Consider the following 12484-nt stretch of genomic DNA (forward strand, 5'->3'; position numbering starts at 1 on the left):
TCAGTTTCCTCTAGGAAGTTTATGATATTAATGTTTGGTGGGAGGTCGGATTGTAGTGGTTCTCCAAATATTGTTGCAGTATTTGGTGTTTATTTCTTATGTCTTCGAATTATTGGCATTCCACAGTTAGGCTGTGGTACATTAATTACTTCGTTGTTTATAGTGATGATACATTAAACAAAATTAATATTATTAATTCAGACATAATATTATTGTAATTTGTAGGTACCTAACTTTTATAATTTTGAGAATTTGGTATATATATATAAGTATATTTTTAGGACCAAATGTTATGGTTTATATTTACATAATTAACACCAAATATAAATTTACAGTTGAATGGTCATTTTATTTAATATAGCTACTAGATATTCGATTCTACTCGATAAGATTACAAATGTTGGAATAAAAAAATTATTAAACTTTTCAAGAATTTAATACAGTTGTGAAAATATTTATTTAAAATATTCGGATAATTTTATGAAACTATTTTTGACACGATCTTATTTAAAAACTTTTTTACCAGTACGCCTTTTTGAGAAATATTATTTTTAAGAAACTAATTTTACGCCAATGTCACTGTTGAGTGTCAAATTTTGGACAAGTAATATTCATTTTTCTGTTTAACGTATTATCAAGTTAAATTCGGATTATTTGGAAACTTATAAGTATATTAAACTATACTAGAGCTACATTTTCTCAAAAACTGATAAAAATAAAAACAAATTTAAAATTAATAAAATACCATTGGACGCTACGCCCGCATGCGAGATGTACAAACAATTTACAATTTGAAAAAATTTAAAATTAAAATATAATAAAAAGCCTATGGTATGCCCTAGATAATAATATTGTAGCTTTAAATTTTATCATGAATCAGTCATTGGCGTAATTATGAATTTATCCTGTTGGGAGGGGGATAGACATTTATTACCATGTAAAAAAACCTATTTATAGATTTATTTATATTCATTATACTAAGGAAGTTACAAATTAATAACTAAATATGTATGTATATTATAAAGGTCCTGAGGGGGATTTACCCCCCTCATCCACCTCTTAATTACATACCTGGGGTTAATTTCCTCAAATTTCAAAAATAACAGAGTAAAATGGATTATTTTTAACGTACAATTTACTATGTTGTACGTTTGTAAGACGGATACAACGCATGAGGGTGTGGCGTCCTTTTAAATCGTTCTTATGAATGAAATTAAATAATGATTTTTAAATCAAAAAATAATATAGCCAAAGTTATTAAAAATAAGCTATAAAGCCCAACATTTTAATTAATTAAAAAAAAGAAATGGTATATATTATAAAGAAGATATTATTTAAATAATAGTTGTTGTAGATATATTGTTAAAAATTCGTAATTATATCAATAAGTTCTAACTTTTGAATAAAGGTTATAATTGGCTAGCATAAAAAAATTAATTTAATTAAAATAAACTTGAAATTTCCATTTTATAATGAAGAATTTGTTGTACAGTTTAATATACCACACAAATACATATTATCTATATGTATAATATATATAAATATATAAATGCATGTTTGTCTGTCCGCTTGTGTGTCCTTTATGTATTCCTAAACGGCTGGACCGATTTTAATAAAATTTGTTGTACGTGTTTCAATTGTTCCGGGGATGATTTAGATTCACAATTAAGGTAGGTCCAAACCGGGAAGGTGCTCAAACGGGGATTTTGATATTTAAGGTAGAATTTTTTGTTTATAAATGGTTGCTATTGGTTATAGGAAAAATAATTAGTAGAAATTAGTATTTATTATTTTATTAGTTGCCATTGGTTAATCGAGCAGATCAGGTGCAAGCATGCATTAAATCGAATTTTCGCACATTGTCCGCGATCTGACGTATTGTCGAATTGACTTCCAAGGAGGCCGAATCGCACCAAAAAGGAGTTGAACAATCACAATTTTTTTTAAAGTTGTAATATTTTATAGACATAGAATGCGCGGGATCAGCTATAAATTATTAAAAAATAAAAATCATAATATTATAACAAAATTCAACATTCATTACCTATCCATAGGATTTTGTAAGACCAATTTATGCTGATAAACTGTCAAATTGTCTATCAGCCATATGACAATAAAATTATAATATTATTAGCTACTCCATATTATCCGATTTGTCATAGGTTATACTGATTTTCGAATGACCATTCATTTCTGTATTTTATTCATATAAACGATGTTTTTATGCAATATGTACATTTATTAGGTATTATGTTATCCGCACATATTTAATATCTGAATTTTTTTAGACCAATTTTACTTTGATAAAAAAAGATTACAAACTATTAGAATTTGAAAATATTATTTTGTTTTAGTTGTGATCTCGGTTATAGTATCATAAATACATAACTACCTATAATATGTATTGCATTATATTATGAAATTTTGAAATATTTAACAATTTATAATTCTTATTTTTATTGAATAAAATAAATTAAGTTCTTGTTCTGTACTCTGTAGCATACATTTTACTAACCGTAATAAACATATTTTATTATTTTTAATCCGAAAAAAATAGAACATCCAATTTTGTGACTACTTTTAACCCTTAGAATAAAACTGTTGATCTTAATGTATCATTGTTAAAACTATTGATTACAGAGTACTAATTACGTCTATGCGTATTTTAACATAAATTAACGTGGTTATTAAGTATCGTATTTGCGTAGGTTCTAATACTAATTCACTCGAAATCATAGATTTTATAATAAACATTATTTATTGGTTTGAACATATAACATAATATTATAAAATATATAACTACTCTTGAATTGTTAACTTACGTGTTGACCGTCAAGAACAAATGCATAAATTAAATTCCAGGCATTTTATAATAAGTAGCTTTACTCAAGTTTATTTTTTTATTTCTTTGACAGAAACATGTGGGTTGTATCCCGTTGGATTCACGTGGATTATTTTTCCATCTGTGTTTAATTGTAACACGTTTAAAAAATTCACCTTTCATACTTTTTTAACTTATGTTATAACATACAACATTTCATAAAAACCCAACTAGGTTTTAACGGAATTTTAATGAAAATAAAACCCATTTTTTTTAAATTTAAATGAATTTTATATTTATACTATGTGTATACCAACTCACTAAAACGTATTAATTTAAATACATTAAATTATAATATCTAATGCGACGTAAAAGTGATTTTTTAAAAATTAATTGTTACAAATGATAATACAAAAAAATCTACCTCAATTACATCTGTACAATTAAATTGTTGGTTTCCTGTATTTAACATAAAAGTGAAATACATGGTGTTTTCATGTATGACCGGCTGTTTAACAATCTTTTCACTACAGTCATTTCAGAACAGGATATAGTGGTAAATTATAATTCTGAACTTAAAATGTTTCCCGGTATATTCTATTTTAAAGTTAATACAACAATACACAACTTTATCAAAGTTAAATTTTTGAGGAAATTTCCGTTCTTTTTCCTAAAAATGTAATGAAATGAAAAAAGTAATCCTAGTTTAAATACTACTATGATACTGATAGTAAACAATTAATTATAACGGAACTAGAAATATTAAAGCTGTAAGTCGGCTACAAAATGCTTCGGAAAATAATATTACTTTCGTTAATAATGGTGACTATAAGCAAGTGTCATAGCTCTGAAATTATTTTAAAACATTTATCAAAGATATAAACTTTTTAATTTTCCAAAATACGTGCAGTTCCTAAAAAACATTTTAAAATATCATAGTTGGAACATAAAACATAATATAATTCAACAATACCTAATATGTTTTGTGAACAAATTATAATACGATCTAAATCAGCCAGTCATGCTAGATTTAGAGGTACCCAGCTCATGTATTTCCAAGTAAATTGGTTGGGCGTGGTGTACCCATTAAATATCCTTAAATGTCCCCGATTTGCCACCTCTCGATTTTTTTCTTATGGTCACTTCAAATCAATAAAACTTAGGTTTTAGTTATTTAATTCTCACCTATGATATATGCAATTTAAAATAACAAATATAATAAAATAATATAATTTCAACGAGTACTCTAATAAAAACAGTAACAATATTTATTAAACCCGTACATTTAACAAAAATGACTCGTTCAATTTATGAGCATAACAATATTATAATTTATTTAATTTATTTTACAAAATGTTTATTTTAGTTATGTAATGAATAGATTATACAATTTATTTACCTTATTTTCTCAGAATTTTGTAATTCAAAATTGTATCATCACCAAATTGTCAACTATCATGATAGTAACCACATAATATGTTCTCAAATATTTGATTAAAAACTGAAATTACTTAAAAAAATTATTACAATAGATGTTCATTTTATCGAAAATTCTTTACAAATGAATAATATTGTTCATCAACACCATAATGTATCTATAATATAGATTCTATATTAACTATACGTAACGCCGTATACCAAATTTTGTTTAAAATAACGATTTTAGATTCAATATCTGATTGCAGTTCATTATTAATTTATCAGTATAATCTTAAAAGCGTAGTACGTAGATAAGTTGTTATCTGCTGGAACGATTTGAATTTTAAATATTGTATTTTCTATTTATATTCATAATATTAATATTTTATGTATGTATAAGTAAACTGAATCGTTGTAAAAAATGTAAATAAATAAAAAAAAGAAATAGATCCTATACAATAAAATATATAGGTATATGCGTGTTTTCATATTTCATCTATTGACGATAATTTATGGTTGAAATATGAACGCGTTAAACGATGTACGCCTTGAGAATAAATTAGAATCATCGTCACTTTCTCTGTGATATTATGACCATTCGCCATTAGCTTCGACTTTGAATGTTGATTATGTTTAACTCTTTTTCTATATTTTGAAAATTGTGTTTTGTCTTTTTTCAAAGATATTTCATTGGCTCTCACTTTAATTATCTATATTAACCTAATCATTAATTGAATCGGTCATTTCAATAACGACATAAGTCATTAAATTTAAACTTTACAGGAACTAAAAAAAACTTTACTACCCCAAAAACTTTTTTGCATCAACACCTATTTACTAATTTATTTTTATGGTTTCTGATATTCATAATCCATAGTTTTAAATAGTCCAACTTTTATCAAAATGCATCAAATTGAGATAAAACATATTTGACTTGCGTTGTTTTTGCAGGGAATATTCATAATATACAATCTAAGTCAAATTAATAAAATTAAATAGATAAACATCGAAGTGTTAGTGGTTTTATTACTATTATAATAATATTACACAAGATGAAATACATATTTTTTCTAAAATAAACAACAACTTAACTTTTTTGAATGGCAGCAAAAACTACACAAGTCAATGACTTGAGTAGTTATTACAGTAATTATAGCTTATCGTAGTAAATTGTGTATTAAATATTAGTCTTACCTATGTAGTTTTTACACAGAATACGTAACCACGTGTATTATTATCAAATTTGACAAAAAGTCAATATGGAAAAATCGGTGACTTATGTCGTCATTGAAATGACCGATTCAATTACTCCTCCACAGTATTTGAATTTTGAATTATGTATTCTGTAATATTCTCTCTAGCGAGATTTATTTTAAGTAGTATCCAATGAACTGCATTATTTTTCATAGTTATAGACATTTATACTGAAAGTTAAATAACTGTTGTTATATTCACCAGTGGCGGCTTGTGGGTCTCGTAAGTGGTGAGGCTGATATTAATTAGTACCTAAATGACAATAGACAGTGCAGTAGCCAGGGTTTTTTTTCGGGTGGGGAGGATTCAATATTTTCTTGCTAGGACCAAGGTATCACCGGTCTATAAAGTAAAAGTTGTAAACGTTTGGCTACGTTTTAGTTTTATGAGTGGGTATACAGATGTTTTCTAATACATCTTTAAGACGTTCAGCAAACAAAATTTGTTTTTTTTTATTTCACTTCTACGGGAAAATGGAGTTTCAATTAATGACAAAATTATATCGTTGAACGGGAACATTTTCAATGTTTTACTGCGGCTTTTGATTAGTTATAATGTTATATCACTTATATCTTATTACAAACTAATAAACTATAATATAAAAACAAATTTAGCGAATAATGTAAGTATAACGATTCCGACTATTATGTTGTAAATTGTAAAATTATGGGTAAAGGGTACTATCCTCTATCATGGAACAAAAGTACTACATTATTATTTTGTAAGGTGCTAGTGTGGTCATAAATTATAATATTAATAAGTAATAATAATTAATAAGTATTAATCCATGAAGATTAATTAATGCAAAATTGTTATATTTCAATATTTGTATATATTTTGATACTGATTATTGACTGATAAATGATAATGTTTACTTTATCTATGAAAATAGTGGGGTAAGTAATGACTTATGGAACATAAAGACATATTAGCGATTCCTATTATTTCCATTATAATAGTATCGAAGTGAAGTTTTGTTGTTTAGATTATACAGAACGATGAATACTGAGGCTGATTTATATTAGCGTCATTATATTGTTTTCAACTCACTCCCACCACCCAACATTAATATTTCAATATCGCAACTGAAGTGTAAAAATGTTTGCCTCTCGGGCCTTGTCGGTTCGATTTGTCAACGCCACCCAGCGAGTATTCGTAATATTATTTTCTTGTCGTCAATCCACGGCTCCTCATAGGAAATGACCGCGGGGTCCGTGGTCCGTGGTCAGCGGGGTATGCGGTGCATGGTGTCGTATTGCCGTGGTACCTGGCATCCCAAGTCGCATGTTATCAATTATTATATATTTATATCATCGACTTTTGTGTTTTACAATTTAAAATTATAAATTATATTTTATATAAAATAAATTTTAATATTTTTAAAAATAATTAGAATATTAGATGATACCGATAATAGGCTCATAATAAATTATTAGAATAATAAATTTCAGGTGAGGCTGTGCCTCACTTGCCTCAGCCGACGAGCCGCCACTGATATTCACAATATGGATGACATGTGCCATTTAAAATACAGCCAAACATTATACGTTTGTAATTCAATTTCAGGATATGCTGATACGCGATATTAATATTATTATTCTGAATGAATAAATTAATTTAACTTTATAATTAACAGTAATCAAATATAAAACAAATAAATATGATTAATACATTTTTATAGCATTAAAAATATAATTAGAAATGCATTATTGATATTTTATTATATAGGTAACCTAAGCAAAAAAAAATAAAACTATCCTTTAAATAAAATATTACAATAAAATGTCTCCAAACAGATACATTTTGCATGAATATTTAATAATTTATTAATTAATTTAGTATATTTTTTATGCCACGAAGGATGGTGTTCAAATAGGTATTTATACTCGTATAGAGTCTTACCTTATTATGTTATATTGCACGTTGGAATTGAAAACAACACAACCAAAGTGTACAGTTTTTGGTATTACAATATATTTACCAAAATTTTACCTAACTGAGTCTTAACATTATAAAAATTAAATTTTTTTTTCAGCTAACACGATCAAATCTATCAATTTGATTTACAATAAGTATTTGGTGCTAGGTTTATAAATATCGTGGTGGAAACTTATGAAACATATAATATAGACTTCACACATTGATGATACTCCAAGTGAATTGTATATGATTGAATAAATGTTAAATATTTCTCAAAAAAACTTAGAAGGAATTTACTGTATATATTTATTTAATATTACATTAAAAAAAAAACCATATGCAAAATATTTGGTATTTATGTCTATTGTTTTTTGTTGTCAGTTTCATAAAAATTATGCCCGGAGTTAAAAAGCAGGAAATCATAAGATTAGTCATTATAACATTGTGTTTGTCAACTGAAATAGAACAGGAAACGATAGAATAAATAGATAAATTTTAATGCGCTCCAAATCGGATTAATTTTCATACAAATGTATATAATTCATAAATATATCTACTAGGTCTATAAAATCAAAAGCCAAAAGCGGATGGTTCTTGTAAAAATTCACAGTTTTTGACCGAGTTACATAAAATGTTCGTCAATAGATTCAACAAGGTCTGTATTAGGCTGGGCTAAATTGTATTATGTATGTTGAATATAGTTCTTAAAAAATCTATAATTTTATATTTTAATGTTGCCATTGGTTCCAGAATATAAAATTGTTACTACGCTTGAATATCATTTTATATCTATATTTTAAATTTTGTAAAAACAACCCGAAAAACTGTGTTAAAAATCCGTGTGACTTACATTTAACGGAGTTTAAGAAGGGGTTAAATCCACGGGCATTTAGTTTGCAACGAGCAACTTCGACGAGCTAGATCAGCAGCTATAGGTACCTAGTAATTTTCTACAACAATTTGATTCAATACTGTTCATTCATTTTTTAATTTTTTTATGCGTCAATTTGTAAATAGATAAATATTAGTGAATTATTTACACTCTTCGATATTTAGCGATGAAATGGGATTTTTTTTTGTCCCGAGTTTTAATTATATATCGATCTAGTATTGGTACTCGGTTTAAAAATACTTTACGGACATAAATCTGCAATCTCCGTTCCCCTTCTTTTCTCTAAGGTGACCTCGAATTAATCAAGTGCGCCCGCGCGTATTTGCTGCAAAGCATCGAAACTTTTATATCGATAACCACTCTCTGTGGGGGAATATAAAACCAACATTTTGCTGGAAGATTGTGCGCCGCCTGTCACACTATCAGTGTAACGCGACTTTTTGACGTCAAATTTATACGAATGGGGAGAGAGGGAGAAAAGTCGTATATGTATATGTATCGGATTGGATAAATAAAAACCGTCACTAGTTTTTCATTTACATTTTCACAACGCCACCGCGCCATACGAATGTAAAATACGTTTCTCAACAACAGTAGAAAGAGACGGTCCCCAGCCATATATATATATATAATATACACTCGTCGTATTGTGGATCGTACGTTTTTTTTCCTGATCCGTGTTAGGGTGTTCGCGGGGCCATCGATACATTAATATCCATTTATACATTGCCGCACCACATTTTTCCAAACACACATTTTCTGTACTTGCGATAAAAAAAATAATAACAATAATATATATATGGTATAACTGTGCAATTCGAAATGGTTGCTGCGATACAATACCTACTCTATTGAAAAGAAAAAACCCGTGGGCGCTATTTTTCGTAATCTGGAAATAAATATGTTTTATGCGTATACTTCGACGAATAACATTACGAAACGATCGTTTTAACGTTGTCAAATTGAACCCTGTTACATGGTTAGTGATTCCAGACGCGTATTCGAGGGGAGACAAAGGTCTATCTATAGTAATACGATTGTCGACTTAGTATTAAATAAAATAAAAATGAATATTAATAATGTTAAAAAAAAAAACGTGAAGAAGACTTGGCGTACTCTATATGGGACGTCCTCCGCCACCTCTCCCCAAAGGTCGAACTTCAGATACACCACGGGAGGCGTGAATGGTGTAATTTTTGCATTTATTACATTGTACACGCACTGATATATAGACATAGTAATATTATAGTACCGATGTACATACTATATTATTTCATTCGCTGCAAAAGTCGAAGAGCAGATTTAAAATCGTTAATGGAATGAGAATTGCACGGAATTCGTATTGTCTTATTATTAAATCCACACCGTTTGAATTTAACACATGGAACTAACGCACCACATACAATTAATATCTCTAGGCGTTTTCTGTAGTGCCGGCGTACTTATATACAATGTGAATGTGTTTAAACATATAATATAGGTACGACTATATGACATATTATATTAGAAACGCATACGTATATGGTTGTGTATACAGACGTACAATGGCGCAGCAGAGACTGAGAGACTATATTATAGTATGTCTTGGAATACGGCCGACATCATTCGCACATATATATATTCAATATTTATATACCTATACCGCACGAGAACTTAGTTCAAACTGTTTGAATCAAACATCTATACTTTAGGTCGCTTTTTGCACCCTCGTCGTCACGATTACCACTACCGAACGTGGCTAACCACAATAATTTCGTTTTGATTGACATTTCAGTAAGTCAACAACTATACTATAATACACTATTAAAATACACGGGAAATATGTGTGGGATACGCGTGCCGTGTCAGTGAATCATAGTTATAGTCCACCTGTTGTATTGCGGTTTGGCACGACGGAATTATTATAATAAAATAATAATAATGATAATCTATATATTATACGTTCATTGTATATCATGTCTTATGAATAAAATATAAATCGCTTCTATTCCGGAGTCACAAAAGTAAAACTATTGTTGAAAGTGCACATGGCTTTGATTTTTTGATTTTCTACTATATCGGAATAAAATGTATTGCATTACCTATATTATTATAACACTGAACCATCGAGAACGAGATGAAATAATTTATATTTTACAAGTTTGCATACCCTTGCAATATTTTTTCTACGTAACAAATATACATAATATTTAACTATTGTATTTCACTAGTTTAATAATTACTCACTAATTACAACATCGTAAACATTTTCGAAAAATTAAAAATGCATCGATTCTGATGATCTTATAGTGTATATTTTATTTTTCCATGATAGCCAGTAGTATAATATATAATATATTATTATAATATACTTAAATATAGTACAGTATTATCATGAACTATGAAGTTTTTTTTTATTTTAGAGAAGATGAGTGTGGTATTGTCAATATCCACGTTAGAATAGATCTCAATAAAAAAAAAAAAAGTTTAAGACATGAATTTTTAATATTTTTATTATTAAAGATTAACTCTTAATAATATATTTTTGCACGGACACGCTATCGCTATAATAAATTGCTAATGATAATATTATCCCCCGTTTGTCTTGTTTCAGGCAATGGGAAAAAAAACTCAGTGCCGGAAACTGGTGGAAAACCCGCCGAAAAACCTTTGGCTCCTGTGCGTGGTGGCTCCACGGTTCTGCCTCCGCGGAACACGTCCAATTCGACCACCGCGGTGGCCACAACGGAAGTATCGAACGCGACGCAAAGCAGCGCACTGGACGACACGCAACTCCAACGGACATTACTGAAACCGAAGTTTTTGACAGAAAACTCGTCGACCGTTGTCGCGCAGACAGGAGCGGCTAGCCGGATATCCTGTCTCGTCGCCAACCTGGGTGACTGCGTGGTATGTACAACACTGACACGGGGGGTATTTTATAAAATTTCTAAGATAATTTATTATTATAATATATAGCATATACCTAAAATTTTTGAATACATACAGTATTAGTATATACCTATTACATTTCATGGGTGTGGATTTTATTATAGATTTTTTTTTTAACAAGCGGTTTTATAATAATTATGCTTTTTGTAAAATCCCTTTGTAATTTAATTTAAATACGAGCATTATAATGTACAATATAAATGGTACAGCAGAAAATCTTAATCCATTCATTGGTTCGTTGCATTTCCAAAGTGATTTTTCTTTTGTAAATTTATATTTAATTAAAAAAAGTACACGCTACAAACTATGTTGCATTATTAGGTTTTAAACGTGTATTTTTTTTTAATTTTAACTATAAAACTGAATTTAAAACTAAATAACCACAATTACACGAAAAACAAGCAAACAAATAAATTAAATTTCAATAAAATGTATTTTTAGTTAGTACCTTCATGCGCAGAGATGATTGAATCAAATTTTAATGGTGCTTATTTTTTTTTTCAATAAAGCTTACATTTAAATAGACAAAGAAATAAACATAATCAGACCTCCTGTATATGTCATGAATATTTTTGTTCCCTTTATCAATTATCCCTTTTTGAATTATTGTTTTCGATACAATAAGTAGAAATAACTACTTATTGTACCGAAAAAAATAATTCAAAAAGCATAATTTATAAATGACAGATTTAAATAATCCAACATATTATTTCTATAACACAACAAAATTGAAAACTTTTTATTGAATATAATTTTAGATTCTGAGTGAAACAATGAATGTATTGATTTTACAATGATGTGTGTTTTTTTTTTTTTTTGTGTCTGTCATCACCTTTTAGGACAGTAAAAGTGCTTGGATTTTCTTCAACAGTACCTTTTCTGATAGGAAATTGAATCTAGTTGGTACTTTGGGGGGTCAAAAGTAAAATTTTTCCAATTGTTTTCAAAAGCGCCGTGAAAAACAAAAGAAAAATTAAGGAAAAACGGGAATTTTTATGCAAAACCTGTTTTCGAGAAAATTGATTTTGGTTTTTGGTGTAACTTGAAAACAAATGATCGTAGATACATGAAATTTTCACTGGTTGTTTAAATTTCAATTTTTTATACATGATAAAATTTCAAAATATTTTGATTTGTTTTGAGCTGTTTACGGACAATTTCAGTTTCCAATTTAATTAGTTTTTTTTCTATGAATGTCAATAAAACTTTATTTGTTGAGTAAAAATACTTGAATAATTTAATACAAG

At 28.2% G+C, this 12484-nt stretch overlaps 1 protein-coding gene across 1 annotated transcript in view; it reads left to right on the forward strand.

Annotated features, from left to right (window-relative positions):
* LOC100570548 (hemicentin-2-like) overlaps nucleotides 1-12484 on the forward strand; it is a 399451-nt gene that overhangs the window by 278943 nt on the left and 108024 nt on the right. The window contains exon 3 of the mRNA XM_029490743.1: nucleotides 10900-11195. Within this exon, the coding sequence (XP_029346603.1) occupies nucleotides 10900-11195 (296 nt within the window). The remainder of the gene's footprint in view (nucleotides 1-10899; nucleotides 11196-12484) is intronic.

This window comes from Acyrthosiphon pisum, chromosome A2 (genome assembly GCF_005508785.2).
Source record: "Acyrthosiphon pisum isolate AL4f chromosome A2, pea_aphid_22Mar2018_4r6ur, whole genome shotgun sequence".
NCBI lineage: Eukaryota > Metazoa > Arthropoda > Insecta > Hemiptera > Aphididae > Acyrthosiphon > Acyrthosiphon pisum.